This window comes from Nansenia antarctica (assembly GCF_963989245.1).
Source record: "Nansenia antarctica genome assembly, chromosome: 5".
Classification (NCBI taxonomy): domain Eukaryota; kingdom Metazoa; phylum Chordata; class Actinopteri; order Argentiniformes; family Microstomatidae; genus Nansenia; species Nansenia antarctica.
Genome location: NC_137690.1, coordinates 49,125,594 through 49,144,801, shown reverse-complemented (window position 1 = coordinate 49,144,801; position 19,208 = coordinate 49,125,594). Strand labels below are relative to the sequence as shown.

At 42.1% G+C, this 19,208-nt stretch overlaps 3 protein-coding genes across 5 annotated transcripts in view; 2 read left to right on the top strand and 1 right to left on the bottom strand.

The window, feature by feature from the left end:
• The window catches only part of inpp4ab (inositol polyphosphate-4-phosphatase type I Ab), a gene marked incomplete at both ends in the record, with an annotated part of 33,943 nt that extends 28,404 nt beyond the window's left edge, over positions 1-5,539 (top strand). Inside the window, one exon of one of the 2 annotated variants that reach the window (XM_080530638.1) lies at positions 5,318-5,539. In XM_080530638.1, coding sequence (XP_080386764.1) covers positions 5,318-5,450 — 133 coding nt within the window. Of the gene's footprint in view, positions 1-114; positions 296-5,317 lie in introns of those variants that run through there. The other variant, XM_080530637.1, reaches the window with a different exon arrangement.
• A 4,906-nt stretch (positions 5,540-10,445) lies between these two features.
• On the top strand, positions 10,446-13,013 carry LOC308159272 (inosine-uridine preferring nucleoside hydrolase-like). The gene is made up of 6 exons (XM_080533030.1): positions 10,446-10,513; positions 10,664-10,854; positions 11,362-11,541; positions 11,750-11,861; positions 12,180-12,316; positions 12,532-13,013. The coding sequence occupies exons 2-6, from the start codon at positions 10,675-10,677 to the stop codon at positions 12,877-12,879; spliced, it is 957 nt and encodes a 318-aa protein (XP_080389156.1). The 5' UTR covers positions 10,446-10,513; positions 10,664-10,674; the 3' UTR covers positions 12,880-13,013.
• Positions 12,770-18,089, bottom strand: unc50 (unc-50 homolog (C. elegans)). 2 transcript variants are annotated; one of them, XR_013937475.1, is made up of 7 exons: positions 17,993-18,089; positions 16,573-16,853; positions 15,806-15,926; positions 14,644-14,783; positions 14,380-14,487; positions 13,701-14,147; positions 12,770-12,837 (listed from the first exon to the last, which is right to left on the bottom strand). XR_013937475.1 is itself a non-coding variant. In XM_080533031.1 (6 exons), exons 2-6 carry the CDS (start codon positions 16,847-16,849, stop codon positions 14,011-14,013), a joined length of 783 nt encoding a protein of 260 aa, XP_080389157.1. In that variant the 5' UTR covers positions 16,850-16,853; positions 17,993-18,089; the 3' UTR covers positions 13,622-14,010. The 2 variants fall into 2 exon arrangements, 1 of the variants encoding a protein (XP_080389157.1); XM_080533031.1 differs by lacking the exon at positions 12,770-12,837 and having other exon boundaries at positions 13,622-14,147.
• Positions 18,090-19,208: the final 1,119 nt, after the last annotated feature.

The following is a 19,208-nucleotide window of genomic DNA, read 5'->3' as shown; positions in this document are numbered from 1 at the left end:
TCCCATGGTGCATCCTTCTTCCTTCCTCATTCTTCCTCTTTATTTTGGCATCATTCGGTCCCTGTTCCTCCCTCCCCACGCGTCCATACCATCTCCCCCCCCCCCCTCCTACAGCATTGGGACCAGGGAGGGGGTGATCCAGAAGAATCTGAGCGGCCTGTTGCCCATCCGGGACCTCAGGTTGGACCCCAGCCTGCTGTACTCCCTGCCCCTGCTGGCCCTCAGCCCCAACCTGCTCATCGTCTGGCTCTTCCTCAGCGTGGCCTACGTGCTGGCCAAGCTCCGCTGCAGCTGAACGCCCCGCCCCGCCACCGCCCCGCCACCGCCACCGCCCCGCCCCGCCCCACCCTGCCCCCCCGAGCCCAGTTCTCCTCTCTTTATCGCACTCTCTCTTGCGCGCACACACGCGAACACTCTTTCTCCCTCTCTGTCTCTCTCTCCCTCCCCCCTTATCTCTCTCTCCCTCTCCCTCCCTCTCTCGTGCTCTCTTTCTCTCCCCCTCTCTCTCTCACGCTCTCTCCCTCCCTCCTTCTCTCTCTTCAGGCCTGTTATCCCCAGTGTAGTCAGCAGGCTGCCAGGCAGAAGGCCAAAGAGTCCGTCAGTCAGTCAGTCAGGTGCCCTGTCTGATCATCTGTGTTAGACAGGCTGCCCATCCGTCAGTCAGTCAGTCAGTCAGTCAGGTGCCCTGTCTGATCATCTGTGTTAGACAGGCTGCCCATCAGTCAGTCAGTCAGTCAGTCAGTCAGTCAGGCAATCTGTCTGTCAAGTCTTTCTGGAGCTCAACTGGGCGGACCATATAGGTAGGGGGTGGGCATTGTGTACTTTAATGTACTACGTGCGTCATCACTCAGCTAGAATGGCAGCCTCTCCCACCCAATGGGAAGCCCCCCCTCCAGCACTCCTCCCGCCCTGCTCACTGTCTCCCAGCCAATCCAGTCGGAGCAGGAGGCCGGTCTTAAGTTCTACGTGCAGTTCTACAGTTTGCGACTGTTATTGTCAGTGTTCTGCCTTATTTGTCAGTTACAGACCAATCTTCTAACGACCGAGGAGCGATGCATTTTAAATAGAAACGTTGTGAAATATATAGCCTAAGTTGTTTTAGCCGATATTATGGATTTGATGGCAATAGTATTATGTTACAGTTGGTACAGTAAGCGCTACAGTAAGAGTGTTTTCAGCTTCAGGGCTCCAATTGGCTTTCGCTAAAGAGCACTGTGCAACACTTGGTAAATGGACTGCACTTATATAGCGCCTTTGTCCAAAGCGCTTTACAACGGCCTCCTATTCACACACACATTCACACACCAATGGCGGCCAAGCTACCATGCAAGGCGCCGGCCCGCTCACTGCGGGAGCAATTTGGGGTTCAGTGTCTTGCCCAAGGACACTTCGACATGTGGCCAGCCGGGGCTCGAACCGCCGATCTGCCAACCTTGCGATCATTAGACTGCCGCTCTACCTCCTGCGCCACAGCCGGCCCAACACTTACATTTTAGTGGGCATGGTTTCGCAAAGTTTCAGTTAGTGTGTGTTTTTTTTATTTTTACTGCAGTCTTGCGGTTATCTACATGCATTTATTTATAGAATTTCAAACCTTTTTTTGTTTCCTTGTCATTCGTGGTTTTAGGGAATATAGACGAATTACAGAATGTAATAATCTGAGAATATACACCAGGTCTACTTCCACATATTCATAAAGGATGTCCTGGTCTTATGAAGGGTAATCCTTGACAGGCGACAACTGCTGCCCGTTATGATCAAATAAGTGATAGTCTTCGCCTACTGATAGTTATTGAAGGTGGAAAATCAGGTGTCTGAATTTCCCAACTCCCTTTGACAAGTCCACTGACACCCGATGTACTTGTAAGTCGCTTCGGTTAAAGGCGTCTGCTAAATGTCTAAAATGTAAATGTAATTTACTGCCAAACCTTAATCAGCTAAATTTATGTTGGTCGTGGGAGCCATGCTTTGTGGTGACTGAATTACCAAAATGGTCTTTGCACATGTTTTTTTGGGCGGGACGGGGGGGGGGGGTTCAGCCTTGCACAGTGCTCTTTAGCAGAAGCGACTAGCAGCCTTCCAGTTTGTGTCCTAAGTTTTCTAACACATGATCATAGCCCTTTTTTTTTAGCATCTTGATCTGAATTCATGGTTTAGTGTATCTACTACCACAACAGGAACAATCGTGCAGTTTTTTGGGGGCTGGCTTGATTCCCACTTCTTTCTCATTTAGCTATATGCAGGTTGATTGATTGATATTTCATAAACCATAGGAAGTCTTGTCCAGGGCCAATGTCAAGCTAAAAATCGTACGGTTTGTTTTTTTGCCAGTTTTGATAACGGCGGCCATATTGTGAGTTGTCTCTCAGGTCTTCCTGCTCTTACAGCAGAGAGAGATGTAAACAGATGCACTGTCTATTGATGTCGGCCATGTTGTGAAGATTCGCTTGTCTTGCCGATTGACACGGTTCGATCTTTCGTCTGAGAAATTTGAGTTGGCTAACGTGGGAGTGTGTGGGATTTCAGGGGACCTCGTTTGAATATGCAGTGTAGATAATATCACTTGCTGGACAACAGTTATTCTTCCTGTGTATTTTGGGGATTTTTCTCTAGCGTTTACTTTTCTGTTGATCAGATATGCCCGAAAGATCAATAATACTGTATAAAGTTTTCCTATTTATGATAGAGTTTGTATATATATAATATATAAGTTGTTTTCGCTAGAAGGGGCAACGTGGGTAGCAGTTTTTGGAAGAAGAAGAGAATGTAGATGCTTGTGCCAAAGGCTTTAGCCAGGTGTCAGACAGGGGGGGAATCCAGGTCCCTATCTCCTTCCCAGGTACTTCAGCACCCAAATGCAACCCCTACCCCGCTTCCACAGGGAAGAGCCCTACATTTAAACAGAGGTTATGGATTTTTAATCGTTGACACTTTAGGGTTACTTCCAAGATTTGCACTTTTGCTTCAAGCTTCCTTCCTACCAGTCCACTGCAAGTCAAAGCAGCAGCAGAACCCCTCAGTGTCTCGATGGAGTCGCCCACATAGAAACATGTCTACCAGTCTCATGTCAACGCATTCACGTTGTTAAAGTTGTACTATCATTTCTCAAGCTTCTTCTCCTCAGCCAGTATCAGTATGACATCATCTCTGTTACCTCCCCAGACAGAGAGGACTATTCAATCTAACCTGACCTACTAAGGATGAAACGGATGATCCCAAAATAGCCTCCCATCGGCGTTTCCTATTGCGGGGTGGGGGGGGGAGGGGTCTAACACCCCCTACCCCCACATCTAACTTCACCACACCCCAAAATGTCCTCCACTTCCCCCTATGTCGGATGGATGGTAAAGATGCTGGACGTTAGTAGACATGAGGATGAGGACATCACCGCTGGTTGACTGAATGCTGTGGACAAATCTAGATAAGATGGTTAGGTGGCTCCCGAGTATTTGAAAGATTGTTTTATGAACCTATTCTGAATTTTGTGCAATGTTACTGTTTACATTACCAACACATTGTATTATGCATCATCAACAAGTAGTATGCAGTATTTATTTGTTAAGTATTCTATTTCCTTTTTGGATATTGTAATATCTATATTGTAAATATAGAAATGTATGCATTTATTCAGTATCAGATCTTCTATTGATACATATGCTGATTTTAGAACTACCTCTATTTTAACCGTGGAAAAACGATGTCCGTATGACAGGAAAGACAGTGGGGATGAGACGCGGTCAGTAGTGTCATCAGGTAAACGTCCATGAAACAGCGCCCCCTGTTGTTGGGGAATGAAATCCCTGGTAATCACTGTGGTGTGTCCAGGGGCCAGTATTTAAAATTGAATCCGGATTTGAATGATCTAGATAATTGTTTTGCTATCCAGGATCAGATCAATCTGTCTGATTTCCCCTATATTATTCAAAATCAGACAGCTGATCCAGATGAAACGTTTTGAAATGATTGGGCCCAGGTGAAATGTTCTTGGCAAGATAGAAGCTCTCTTCGATGGACACAACAAATTGGAGGACCACTGTAAAATTCTCAATTTGGATTTTTAGAATATACTGTATCTCTCAAACAGTCTCAGTTCCATTCATTGCGAAACCAAAACCCAATAAGTTCCTGTTTCAACTCTCAAGTTTTTCTCTCTGTTTTTATTGAATTCCTTATGAGCTTTTTATTTTGATTTTTTTAAAGCAAATTCTTAAGAGAACACGATGAAGTGAATATGGAGAATATATTTCTATCGCTGTGCGTTATATTTAAATGCTTGTATGTCAATGCTTAAATGTTGGCTAAATATATTTATTGATATGTAGAGTATATAGTGTGATTATGCTTATGATATAAATCTTCATGCAGGTGTCACTTTATCACATTGGGAGGGATGAGTCCTCCATGTTGTTTTCAGTTATCTGTGTGTTAACCCTCGGTGTGCAGTCAGCTTCTCCAACTCAGTGTCTTGGCTTCCTCAAATGACCCGGAAAATTATGGAATATGATCTGGGAAAACAATGCCGTTCTCCCTCTCTGTGGAATGCTTCTGTCCGGACAGTGCAATAACAGTCCGCCCCCCCCCCCCCCCCCCTCCAAAGACTCCGCTTTAACCGTGTAATGTAACACATCTCATGCCAAAGTCATTCCAGAGGAATGTAGCTGTAAGCTACAGTGTATTTGAATGGCTTGTTCCTCAAGTTGAAATGAAATGAAATGTGCTGTCGCGCTGAAATATTATTTTTGTAAAACTTTGTTGTTGTTTTTTTCTGTTGATATGTGTTGCACGTTCCCGCGACCCCTGATGCTCAGAAGTGTGTTATTGGGGGTAGTAGTGTCCTACTGGATAGTGAGGTGGACTGGTGATCAGAAGGTCATGAGTTCAAATTCCCACCTGGGAACACCACCACTAGTGTGCCCTTGAGTAAAGCACTTAGCCCTAAGTTACTCCAGGGGAGACTGTCCCTGTAATCTCTAAATTGTAAATCGCTTTGGATAAAAGCGTCGGCTGAATGGTTAAAATATTATGAAGCACTTGTTGGGTGAGCCGAGTCAGATGTGGTTATCTGGGGGCCGCTCCCTCCTCCTCTGATACCATCCTCCTCTTCCTAGGGCCTCCGTCTCCCTCTGCCATGGCCTTCTTCTCCACATTGCCTCCATGTTTCTTTGACAGTACCTTGTGTTGGTCTTTTTGCTCATTGTCTTTTAACGCCGACCCTTTTTTGTTTTTGTTTTCTTCACTTGCTGTCATCCTCTCTTTGCTTGCCCCCCCTCCCCTCCCCTCTCCTCCCCCCTCCTCCCCTCTCCTCCCTCTTTCCCAGTGAGGGGTGCAGACGGGAGAACACCATGAAGAATGTGGGATGTCGCAAGTATGCTTTTAACTCCCTGCAGCTCAAGGCCTTCCCCAAACATTACAGGCCCCCCGATGGGACCTTTGGCAAGGTTGAGACTTGATTGGACCGTGGCTACCATGGCGACGGTGTCCAATAGAGACGCCAGTAGCAAAAGACCAAAGTGCAGCTTACTCAGGAGGATGTAATGCTACAGACCCGTTCAGATAGAAATCTATCGCGTAGAACCGACGGTTCTCTGTCTTGCAAGATATAATTTCAGCTCTATGAGTTACATTTCTGTATGCAACGTTTTAGAGAGTCAATCTTGGATTGAAACCACAAAGCAATCACCCCCAAACATTTTTGTATTATTAAATGATTAATTTAAAAGTAAAAAGATGGATGTACCAATCCCAGATTGCCTCTCTAAACATTGCACCTCCTGAACAAGCCTCCGCTGCCCTTTGCTTTTCTGCTGAATCACTGTTTAGACGCTCTTTGACACCCAGTAGTTGCTTTAGGCGTGATCGATATTTGTGCACTGAATCAATGCATATTTTTCCATTTCATAGATGTATAGTATGATATGACAAATTAAATGGGTGAAAAATGCCACCACCACCACTGGTTTAGATACCTAAACAATCTGTTCAGACCTCACAACTTTTGGATTGTTCTGAAGTTCTAGATTTCTAGATGAACCTCTAAAATACGGTGACAACACTGTCTAGTTAGTATGTCATGCTTTTAGGTCAACTACGGTAATAAGATACAGTGTCACTGATTCTGTCCCACTATACAAAGTGAGGCACTGAGCTGTTGTACTGCTACCTATCACCTGCTGGAGTTTTTCGAGGTTTGTAGAGTTAGAACATTCATATCGGGCCAGTATTGGTCCACGCTGACAATATTAAGAATATACCGTCTGTGTGAAACAAACCCATATTTTATATGTTAACCGTGAGCATCTTCAGCTAGTGTATGAGTTTCAGTTATCTATTAGTTGGGGTTTTACATATAATATACACAAAATTGATTCTTTTCGGTCTTTGAATCTGAGGGCATCTGCAGATCTCTGCCTGTGGAAACATTGCTACTGTGGGATTTTCCCTCACACTGTGCTGTGTCTCGGCCTCTGCAGTAAACATGCTACTCCGTTCACCAAACACAGCTGTTAGTGTCTTATCTGTAAGTCACCTGGATGTACTGTATGTTTTTTTTCATTTCTGAAAACCATTGTTTTAAAGGAGCTACACATTAGATCTGATAGAAAGTGACAATTGGATAATATAATATATAAAAATAACAAAGACATAAAATAGACATCAGAAAGAAACATTATGGATAGTGGCACAATTTGTATGGACCATTTGACAGCAGAATGGCTGTACCAGCCAGTCATAACATTAGTGGGGACTGGGGAGCTATCATTTTGGAACACTATGGGCCCTATTATGCACTTCTTAACTTGCCGTCTTAAGTGTCAATTAAGACGCACCGCCAGGTTAAGACCTACCGCCACCCTTATTATGCGCTTCATATGCGCTACTGCTATTATGCAGGTGTCGATAGGCGCCCACACATAAGACGTAAAACTCCCGTGCATATATTGCTCATTGTGGGAGTGTTCATATGTTAATGAAGTGCACTAGGCGCCCCTGCTATTATGCGATCTGACTTTGCTCCTAGCGCTAAGAAGTGGTTTGAAAAGTTCTTAAGTTTAGACTTCATGCACGTTTTGAAACACGAGCGCGCCTCCGCGGTTTGCGCATGCATGTGGGCACACATGAACACGCACGTGGCTCCACGGCAAGACGTCAATTACGGTCACAGTATAAATGCTTTATTTCAGAAGGGAGAGGCAGAGAAGCGCGCTGACCTCCTTCTCAGGACTTCCATAATAGCATAGCGCTAATGACTCAACGCAGCCGGTTCTTAAAGGGAATGGCACCTGGCACGCTGATTGGGTTGATTGAGAAGACGCCCAAAACACACCCATGACTAATTTCTTTGCTTAGCGCCGGCTTTAAGGCGCCCACTGCAGCACGCATAATAGCAAAGTGGCCTTGACCACGCCTCCACGTCTTAAGTTTAGATCTACCGCCTCGTCTTATTGATGAAGTGCATAATAGGGCCCTATAGCTCCACAATCCCTGCAGATGAGTTCAACTCCATTATATCTTTAGTACACTGAAAATGTAATGTGTAGCTCCTTTAACTAACTCAATTGCCAAAAGTAGGGTTGTGAAAGCCATTGGCAGGTGGTTGAAGTGAAGTCTTAAGCACTGAGAGAAATTAGGAAAAAGCTCCATTGTGAATGTTCCAGACTGATGCACTTCCCTTATGTAGCCGGTTCTTTTTTTACTGGAGGCGAGGGTTCTATATGAAACATTGTTCTAATGTTGTGTTTTTCTGTTCTAAATCTAATGTTGATCCAAGTGAGAAAGGCCAGCAGTAAGGACATTTATAACGCACATTGTGTCACAGAACGTTGCCCATAATTTGGTCGCCAGCCGTGGAGGTGATGAGGTTATATGAGGTTATAGTGAGTGACCTTTAACCCTAATTTGCACTGATTTTGTTTGGAGGCCTTTTAGTGTTCTGTGCACACACTCCGCTGCCCCCCACCCCCAAACTCTTTACACACACAGGTAGCACGGGGAGAACATCCACTGCCACAATACAGTCACAGAGTCTCCCATAAGTTAGTGAAGTATAAGCCAATGTAATCAATAGAGTGTTCTAGACTTAAAGAGTTAATGGGAATCTGGGGAGCCAAGTTAAGTCTACTTTACTGTACTTAATTTTTTTGTTTTTGTTTTTTTAAACGTTTTATCTTTTCTACTTGTATGTTTTTTCTGCACTGTTGTGGACCAGGGCAAACATTTTATCCTGATGGTTAGTTTAGAACTGTAAACAGTGTTGCTCAAGAGTGTTGCTCTTTGGCCACAAGGACAATGTAGCTTTCACTCTATGTTTAGCTACATCGTTCTCTGAGAATTGTTTTTGCAACCCATGTCAACATTGATACTGAGGAGACTTGTGTCCATAAAACACTGTCATCTGTGTGTGCATGTATCAAAGCTACACATTAAACAGGCACCTATACTGCATACAACAGGATTTGCCCATAAACCCAACTGTGAAATGCAATTTGTGTACAACTATACATGCTTAAAGATATTTGATTGGAAATGATCGACATGCTATCTGCAGACATTTATTTTGCATTTATGTACTTTCTATACTATAGTGTATAATTCAACAAGCATTTGGATTGGATTTGTATTTCTTTCTATTGTAATGGGCACATATCTTTTATCATACACAGAGAAATAGGATATCTGTATAGATCTGAATATTGCTATAAATTATGCTCATCAATATCTGATGCAAATAAAAAAACTAAATGTTCAACTGTTTTCTAATTATGTCTTTTCAAATGAAGCCACTCATTCAAAGTTCAATTTTGGAGAGTTGTATGCAGTACCACCTCTCCCCATACACAGACTATATGCCCTGAGTAAAAACAATAATAATAATAATGAATTTGTTGGTCACTGAGAAACTTCCATATGAGGAATCCCCCTATTTAAAAAATGTGCTCTGTTGAAAAGCAACTGAATACTTTTTTTGAGCCTTGCTTTTGATAAGCCAATCCTTTATTATGTTATTCCATAATTTGCATTTATTTAAATGTATATATGGTTTTTATTATTATTATTATTAAGTATTACGTTTTTGTTTTTATTATTGCCAGTTGCGGATGTGGTGGGGAGCCCCGAAATGTTTGGTTTTGCCCATAATAGCTTGATGCTGGTTATATGGCAAACAAAATGTTACTGTAAAGGCCAATGCACACAGCGTGCGATTTCTGTTGCGCGTCAACATTCCATTTTGAAGTTTGAATGGAAGTCTATGAGAACATCGCATCTCAACACACACGGCCCCGATTTTAATCGCATGGCAAAAATTCGATTCCATTCATTTTGAATGGGACAAAGCACACGGCGTGCGAGTTTTGTCGCACTGTCAAATTTTGCAAATGTTAGCTTCACAATGAATGGAATCGAATTTTCGCCGTGCGATTAAAATCGGGGCCGTGTGTGTTGAGATGCGATGTTCTCATAGACTTCCATTCAAACTTCAAAATGGAATGTTGACGCGCAACAGAAATCGCACGCTGTGTGCATTGGCCTTAAGTCTATAGCCTACCTTGTTTAAGCGTCAACTATTCACACATTCCAAATATTGTACACATAGCTGTCTGCCTGCTCACCATTTCTGTTCTGCGGATCCTAATTCTGCAAGTATTCTGGAATCCTTTCAGGGTGTCCTTATCAGTAGTGAAAGTTTACCCAAGGTCACAACGTCAGTTAAACAATATAACTTATGTTTAGCTTGAAGGCGCCAGAAGCGACATTGTAGCGCAGCTCTGGGTAAGCCATGCACATGAATGTAAGCGATGCAGTCAGACGATCCACAAGATGAGTGAGATCTTCAGGAATTCTACCACATGTTGAAACGTGTTGCTTATAACGGAGTGCAGGTCTGCAGGTGACGACATGGCAGCACCTTTGAAATTCTACAAACTCTGGGGACCTGTGTCCCGTTGTCAGAGGAACTGGAGGTAAGGTTTTATGTGTTACTGATCTATCTTTTAAAAAATTAAATAAAGTCCCTTGAGTAGAAATTATACAAGGCTTTCATCATGAGGAAGGTGGACTTGGAGAAGTTCAAGAGGATGTTGATGGAATCCCTGAAATAACAAATGGGAACCTGCGTTTTAGTGTTTTATCCTCCACTATTACAAATGCACCGTTTCTATTGGTTTCAGTTGAACACTTAATCATGAATATTAATTTATTAACTAATATACTCTCACATACATGTATAGCAAATCATTTTTACTATGCATTCTTGTTACATTTTGTCTTACAGTATTGCATAATAAAATCCTGTTCAGTAAATAATCATAAAAGTTGCATATTTTGACCTTTTTGTATGTATTGTGTCTGTCCTCGTTTTGAAGTGATTTGAGCTCATAAAAAAAACTAAAAAAATTCCCTAAATGCCTATCTTTCATAAGTGGGTGTGGCAGCCGAGCACCTTTCTTGTTCAACAACATTCTTGTAAGACACGGAAGCACAAGCTGTCAGATCACCGTCAAAAGACAATTCACAGGTAAGATGTTCTTTTTCATCCCAAAATATTCCATGTTGCATATCAGTTGTGTATGTTTAATCTAGATAAAATGCCCAGCCCAAGTAACGGGACAGTGATGAATGTGTTCTTGTTCTTTTGGCTCTACACTCTTCTACTTTGTGCTTTCAGAAGACGCAAAGATGGTTAAGAAACTTGTAGTGGACGTCGACACTGGTGTGGACGATGCTCAGGCTCTTATGATGGCACTTGTTGCACCCGACGTGGAGATCCTGGGGATTACCTGCGTGACAGGCAACACTTCTCTGGAGAACTCTTGCAAAAACACACTGCGCGTCCTTAAGGTTTGCGGGAGACTTGAAGTAAGTTTGAATATACATCTAGCACACACCACAATTAGCAAATCAGCAAATATGTTTAGGACCTATAATCTGTGAATATCTGTTGTATCCTCACCAAATCTGCTCTGTTGCTGCTCTCAGTTCATATATTAAAAATGTTTCAAAAGTAGATAATTTAGATAATTATCAGTATGGTGGTATTCTTAATAATTTAATTTAATTTAATAATTTTGCCATTTAGCAGACGCTTTTATCCAAAGCGACTTACAATTACGAATTACAGGGACATTCCCCCTGGAGTAACTGAGGGCTAAGTGCCTTACCCAAGGGCACACTAGTAGTGGTGTGGCTTCAGGCGGGATTTGAACTCACAACTTTCCGATCCCAAGTCCAACTCACTATCCACTAGACCACCACTACCCCACCACTACTATTCTTTAATTACCAACATGACCAGTTCACTGTTTGTTAGTTTTTTTGTGCATTTCATTCCCTCCAAATCTCTACCATGTTGTCTGTTTTTTTTAGATCCCAGTCTTTCGTGGAGCTGCAGAGCCTCTGCTGGCCCTTACCCTGACTGCGGGCTCCTTTCATGGGCAAGACGGGCTGGGAGACGCCCCTGATCCCGATGCCCCAGGCCTGGAGCTGCTCCAGACCGAAGGGGCGGTGGCAGCCATGATCCGACTGATAAATGAGCATCCTGGGGAGGTATCATAGATGTCAACTCTCACATCAACCCTGAGCCCTATACACACTTAACTCCTATTATCTATAGGTATTATTACTATCAAATGGAAAATAATCTGTGGTTAATGGGTTATTTTATGTTTTATCTTGTGTGTACGTTTTTATCAGATGTTGTGACCCTGGTGAAATGCACTTTAAGCCGTAATAAACTAGAAAACAACCTGTACAGGTGTCTCTGGTGGCGACTGGCCCACTGACCAACCTGGCTCTAGCAGTGAAGATTGATCCAACCCTCCCTCAGAAACTCAAAGGCCTTTACATCATGGGCGGCAACACAGACTGTAAGGGTTCCATGTAAAAATGACACTTAGATACTCACACTATGGACAGTACCAGTCAAAAGTTTGGACAATAGAATGGGGAAGTGTGTCCAGATTTTTGACTGGCACTGTATACTTACATACTCACTGTCTTGCATTATATTAACCAATTAAAAAAAAATATATATAATAATAATACATGGTGATAACTTAATAACTTTGATAACTTTGAAAACAAAAATGCAAGCATGTTGTGACATGCAGAAAACACCATAATAGCAATAATAATATTTTATGTATGTATAGTCTCGTCTAACTGCCTGAGTTGTTGTGTTGCAGCCAGAGGGAACACCACAGTGTGTGCTGAGTTCAACTTCGCAGCAGATCCTGAGGCTGCTTACATTGTGTTGAACCGCTTCCTGTGTCCTACCTACATCGCTGCCTGGGAGTTTGCCTGCAGGAATAAGCTACCATGGGTAAGGTCTACACTCTACAGCAATACTGGAGTTGTCGCGTGTGAAAATGAAGGTACAGTCTACAAGGCTTAACTGCAGTTGAATGGGGACTATCTCAATAGTCTGCAGCATGATTTGGGTCTTGTATGTATGTTATTATCATCCCTCTGGGAAGGATTATGATTTATTGGTGAAATCCATGTATCATCATGTCCCATCTCCTCTCCCCCCTGCAGGCGTTCTGTGACACCTGGCTGGCCCAGGACACTGACAAGGCCCGGTTCATGAAGAGGATCTTCAAACACACCATGGACGTGGCCCACAGCGAGAGGTACCAGCTGGAGCTGGTGGCCGGCTTGGGCTTTGTGTCATGTGACTCGTACGCCATGGCGGCCGCCATCGACGACACGTTCGTGACGGAGAGCGACCAGGAGGCGGTGACGGTGGAGCTGCAGGGGAAGTACACCCGAGGCATGATGGTCCTGGACACCATGGAGCTCCTGGAGAAGCAGCACAAGGTCTTCATCATGAGGAAGGTGGACCTGGAGAAGTTCAAGAGGATGTTGATGGCGTCCCTGCAATAACAACGTCTCAACGAAAGCATTTCAGTGTTTGTTTTTTTTCCTCCTCTGTTACAAATGCGCTTCTTCCCCATATTAGTTTCAATGGAACACCTTGAATGTTGTTCCGGAGGGCTTCATCATGCATTCTTGTTAAATTTGTTCTTACACTATTGCATAATAAATAATATAATAAATTAAATCCTGTTCAGTCTTGTTCATTCTGAGGTTTCCCGTCCTTTCCCAGTCCTCCTCTTCCTCTACCGTTTAAAAAAATATATATATACAGTATATATATATATATATATAACAATAGTAAAAGTAATTATTCCGTCTTCTAGTATTGTAACTGCCAATGGCCCCTGGCATAGATTACTTTTTATTATGATGACTGATGTATAGATGATGCACTTACTTGACAAATGTATTTGTTGTAAGTGGCTTTGGAAGGCTAAGTGCTAAATGTGCTAAATGGCAAATAAGTACCCTTTTCTTCCTTCCACCTACGCATCCATGCTGTCCCTCCCTGAGGCTCATCCTACCTGACAGTCTAGAAGTAATGTACAGAAGATAATAGTGAAACAGCCTGGACACAGTTAAAACAGAATTTTACAAAAAATATATATTTGTTTTGGCCCCGAAACATCATTATCAGGTAGAGCTTGATAGAATAGAACAGACTAGCGTGACTCAAAAGTCCTATCACAAAACATTCCATGACATTGACGGTAAATGAAACCACTGTTTATTCCACTGAAGTGATCGGTTAAGTTAAAACCTCTTTATTGATAGTGCTCGGGAATGTACACTTAAGAGAAAATCTCTCCAAACCAAATGAAACTCACATTTCCTCCTTGCTTGTTATTTTTCCCTCTTCCAACAAAAAGGATTTTGAGAATGTATCATATCATTATTCCTTTAAAAAAAGAAAATCTACAGAAAAGAAACCAAGATATCTTCTTAGAAACAATCCATGATTTGTGTATCTTACAAGCAGAGTACTATTTACAAAGTATACAAAAACTGCAATCCATTCCCTTGTCTCCAAAAAAATGAAATCATTGTCCGTGAGAGTCCAAGCCCATTGTCAACTGGAGCCACCAGTGTCCCCCTCCCTCCTCTCTCTGTCTCGCTGTGTGGGCATTGTGGTTCCGTCTACTGGACCCGGTACTTGTAGAACCAGCAGAGTCCCTTGGTGAAGTTCCAGCCCAGGGAGAGGGAGAGGATGTAGAAGAGGCCCAGCAGGGCAAAGGGGTACAGCAGCACCACTGTGTTCTTCAGGAAGGGCAGTGCTGTGGAGGGGAGATGGAGAGGTTTAGGCAGGAAGAGACCAGGGTCAATTAGGTACTGAGCTTTTGGTGTATGACTTACTGCGTCTTTGAGCCCTAGAAAAGCACTATATAAATACAATGAATTATTATTATTAATTTGTGTTGTTTTTAACTCACTTGAGCCCATGTCAAAGAAAAAGTTCTGTCTAATGTAAATTAGAAAGGAACTATCCCTTTAAAACCAAAAACTCACCGTTGTAACCCAGGAACGTGATATACAGGTAGTAGCCAATGGCTGTCAGCCACAGACTGTTACCAACAAAATACCCCAGGAACCAGTCAGCGTTTATGACTACGACATCTGAAACACAACACGGAGGTGAGACCCTGCACAGTAAAGGCTTACAAGACTTCACATGCACATTTTTTGCTTACTAATCAAGACAGTCAAAAATAACATGCGATGACAAGTAAATCCTGTCAAATCATGCACGTGTAATATCAGTTCATCACTCACGGTTTATAAAGAAAAGCTGTAGGAAATGCAGGATGACGAGTAGAGGGTAGAAGGCGTTGAGGTGCACGTCGAAGGCGTAGCCCCACTCTACATCATAGTCCTTATTTGGGTGTTTCAGAAGGTACTTATTGGTGATGACCCTGGGGACACAAAACAAACATTTTTGTTTATTTTTACATTATTACTATTTGTATTACTGATTGTACTGTGAATTGTGTCTTATTTGTCACAGTTTATGTCCTGTATTACTGTCACTTTTTTTTATCTTGAATTATGCCTATTGCCTTATTGTCTCGTGCTGCAATGTCAGGAACCGAAGCCTAAGAATTGTACTCTCTTACACTTGTGTAATGTGATGTAACAATAAAACATTAAAACTTGAAAACATACACAAACTGAAACCTTGAGAAAGATGACCCCAGTTCTTGTTGCTCACTTAACTGCCAAAGGGTTCCGGAACACTCACCACCTAGTGTGCCAAGTGTTTTATGTGGTATTTCATGTGGTATTTAAGTGTTTTATGTGGTATTTAAGTGTTTTATGTGGTATTTATCTGCAACAGTAGTCCGATTGGCTACAAAATGAAGCATTATCATTTATGCATTTTTTGGGGAATAAAGTTACCCGTGGCAATCTAGGATGATAATTTGACAATTTGGGTGACTTTATTCACCCTCTGCACTAAATGAGGTAAAGGATCAACATGTATACAAAATGGTAACAGCTTATCTAGCACTGGTATTGTACAAAGGTGGAGTTTCCCATTCTATTGCTTTCACCCAACTAACCCAGTAGATCTACGTCAAGTGCCTCAAGGTAGAAGCAGCAGCAAGTTTGACTTTGGACAAGGGAAAGGCAATACGCTCATGGGTGGCGTAGCTCACTAAGGCGCATGCAACATAATCGAAGGGTCCCTGGTTCGATTGCGGCCAGTGACCTATCCTGCATGTCATCCCTCCTCTCTCTCTCTCTCCCATCCTTCCTGTCAATATCTACTGTCTCTATCCCAATAAAGCAGAAATGACATAAAAACATATATATCTATATCTCTATATAGATATATAGAGATATATATAAAATAAATAAGGAAACGCTGCTTCTATTGCAACATTTGAGCGGTCTGCTGTGTCTGTAGGCCGGCCGGGCGGCCCAATCTACTCACCACATGAGTGTGGATATGAGCAGGCCCACGCCAATGCAGTCTATGAAGACCACCCAGAGCAGCAGCTTCAGGGTCTCCAGCAGGCCCATGTCCAGCACCAACCCGAAGCCCACCGTGGACACTGCAGAGGGGGGGACAGAACACACGTCTCTTCCATCAGACAACAGATATCCAGACTACATACTGAAGCATCATGGGATCCTGTCTGAGGTATGTGAATGTGGCCTTGAGTTACTATCTACTACGTAGGAGTTGCCAACCTTGGTCTGCAGCATTATAGCAGTATATATATATATATATATATATATATATATATATATATATATATATATATATACAGTACAGTATATACTGTAAAAATATACAGTGTATTCATATCTTCCATGAAAGCTTTTGGTACTACGCTCCAAAAGTTTGGATTTTAAATCGAACAACTACTATGAGATTCTCAGCTTCTATTTGAGGGTATTTGTGTATTGGTTTCACCATTTAGAAAGGACACCTTTCATAGTGCCCCTATTTCAGGGCTCCAAAAGTAACGGGACAGATTCATGTAATGTCCAAATTAAGCACTCATGCTTGAAAATGTTGTAATTTCTATATGGTGAAACCAATATGTACACAAATGCCCTCAAATACTACTACTTTAACCTCATAGGAAATGTTTGGATTTCAGTACAGAACCAAAGGAAAACATGTTTCACTGTTCCATGACTCGCACTGTAACACTGCATGTTAACCTACTAGGTTATTAAAAGGGGACTGACCACAGAGCCAGATGCTGAGCAGCACCAGGAATGCAGGATCGTCTCTGGCCCACTGGTCTTTGGTCTGCTTCCTGTAGTGGAAGTTGCGGTAGACTTTCTGAGGGGAGGTGAACAGGTAGAGCATCTGCCACACGGCGAACTCAAAGTCCATCTGTTTGAAGTGCACCAGCCGCCTCAGGTACTTGTAGCGCTTGGCGCCCGCCGTGTGGCGTGCCGCGTCACGGGCGGCACTCAGGCTACCGTTGCCGTGGCTCTCCGGGGAGGTGGTCGGCAACATAGCGCTGCAAAAGAGGAGGAGTTTGTGAATCATCGATACATCAGTCATTATAAGAAAAAATAAATAAACGGAAGCTGAACCAAGACCACCTAATAATAAGTATCTCGAAGAACTATAGTTGGACTTGCTGAAGCAAGCCCACTACATATTCTATCACGTAAAAAAAAAAAAGCTAAAACAGGTTAATTTGCTAGTCTCCTATGGAGCTTCCAATACAAACTTGCTATTATTGTACAGCTTTGGTGTCATGATATTCTTTGATTATGTGCATAATGCATTCACTTCACCAAAGTATTGTCATCAAACGTTTGACATCAACATAGAGGATGCTGTTATAGATCTGGACATGGGGACAACAAATCAGACCTTGACAATTATTTTCTTATAAGTCGTTAGCAAGGAAATCACACTCTTACTACGCTTCCCATCTAATGTTAGCTTTATAGCCTAGTAGCTTGTCAACGACAGACCAACTATAAGTAGTGCGTCTTCTTTATTATTAGATTCATTATAGTCCCGGTATGATTAGAATAGTTATAGTCAATACCTTGTTAATGACTGTACAGGGTTAGTGATAGGGTTAACCCTAACCCACTGAAGTATGAAGTGGTGCTGTCAACTCATGACAACATATCCAGCCAAACAACAGTGTCAGTGAACCCTTCAACTGTCACCCTCCTCGTATTGTCCAATAACCTTTACAAGATATTGACTATAACTACATAGGAACTATAATGAATCTAGTAAAGAATAATAGAAAACACTAGCCTACTTCTATTTGCTCTGTTGTTGACAAGCTACTAGGCTATAAAGCTAACATTAGATTAGAAACGTAGCAAGAGTGTGATTTCCTTGCTAACGACTTTATTCTATAAGGAAATACTAGCGTATTATAAGCATGTATACATGTGAGATCTGACTTCTCAGTCGTATCAAACATTAGCCAGCAAGATAGAAGCTACACAAAGTAAACAGTTAGCTGTGGCTGCTGCTACTAGCTAGTCAGGTAATGGCAGGCAGGCCCATCTGATGGAATGGACTGGCCTTTTGACAACAAAGTGTTTTTATGACATACATACAACATCATGTTTTACTTGGTTGCAATCTGATGGAGAAAATGAATTTATTACGGAAAACACCAACCTGCTGAACCTCCTATTGTAGAAGAATCAAGCTCCCCTTCCTTAGAGTAAATCCTACCAAACGCTTCCTGTAACAAACTGAACACGTAGGAACTTCCGCCACATTTGTGACTGCTCCTGGTGTTTCTGGACACCTCTCGGAAATGAGAAAGACGTCAAATTCGTCTTTAAAGTTATTATTATTTTTTTCTTCAGATTTTCGTTTTTTTAGCTAACATTGAACTCGAAGATGTGAAGTACCCACTCGTTATTTTTCCGAACAGTTTTACGTTCATTAAATAAGTGTAATCTATAACACAATGACTTCGTTTATTGTTGTTTGATGGGGATTCATTATCTTTGATGGGGATTTTCTGTGCTTAGTGATTTCCGGTGTAGCAACTTTCAAATACTCATGTCGTCTTCAATTGGTTTCCGATTTCAATGTATGATGCATCATTTGAAAGCTTACAATCTGTAGTTTAAGCACATGTAAAAAAACTGGAAAATGATTTCGCCTACAGGTAGCCCTTTTCATTGGGCTGTGTCACATTTGGTTCCGATGAACGTATCCGTCTGGAATTTTCGTCGAATATTTAAAAAATATATAAATTCAGTGTTCAAAGAATGCTTACAGAAATGTAAAGGATTGCTATTCTACCTTCAAAATGGCTTAAAAATATATATTTTTAAAAATATGTTTGTAAAATCTGGCCTACAAGATTTAAAATTATCATTATTAATTATATTAACAATAATAAGAATAAGAATAATGCATTTTATTTGTATTGCACTTTTCATTCAAGAGAATCTCAGAGTGCTACAGAGTAAAAAATAAAATAATAATAATAATAATAATAATAAGTTAAAAAACAAAAACAGCAGTTAAAAACACAAAATAAATCACAAGAATGAACACAGGTTCAACAGTCAAAGGCCTTTTTGAATAAAAAGGTTTTTAGGCCTGTCTTAAAAGAGTCCAGGCTCTGTACTGCCCTTAGCTGGCTAGGAAGGCTGTTCCCTTAGCTGGCTAGGAAGGCTGTTCCACAGGCTCTGTACTGCCCTTAGCTGGCTAGGAAGGCTGTTCCACAGGCGTGGCGCAGCCGAGCAGAAGGCGCGGTCCCCCATGGTGCGGAGCCTGGTAGCCTATTGGGGACCTGGAGGAGCAAGCTGTTTGAAGACCTGAGGGTGCGGGTGGAGGTTTGTGGAATGATGAGTTCTTGTAGATAGGGAGGTGC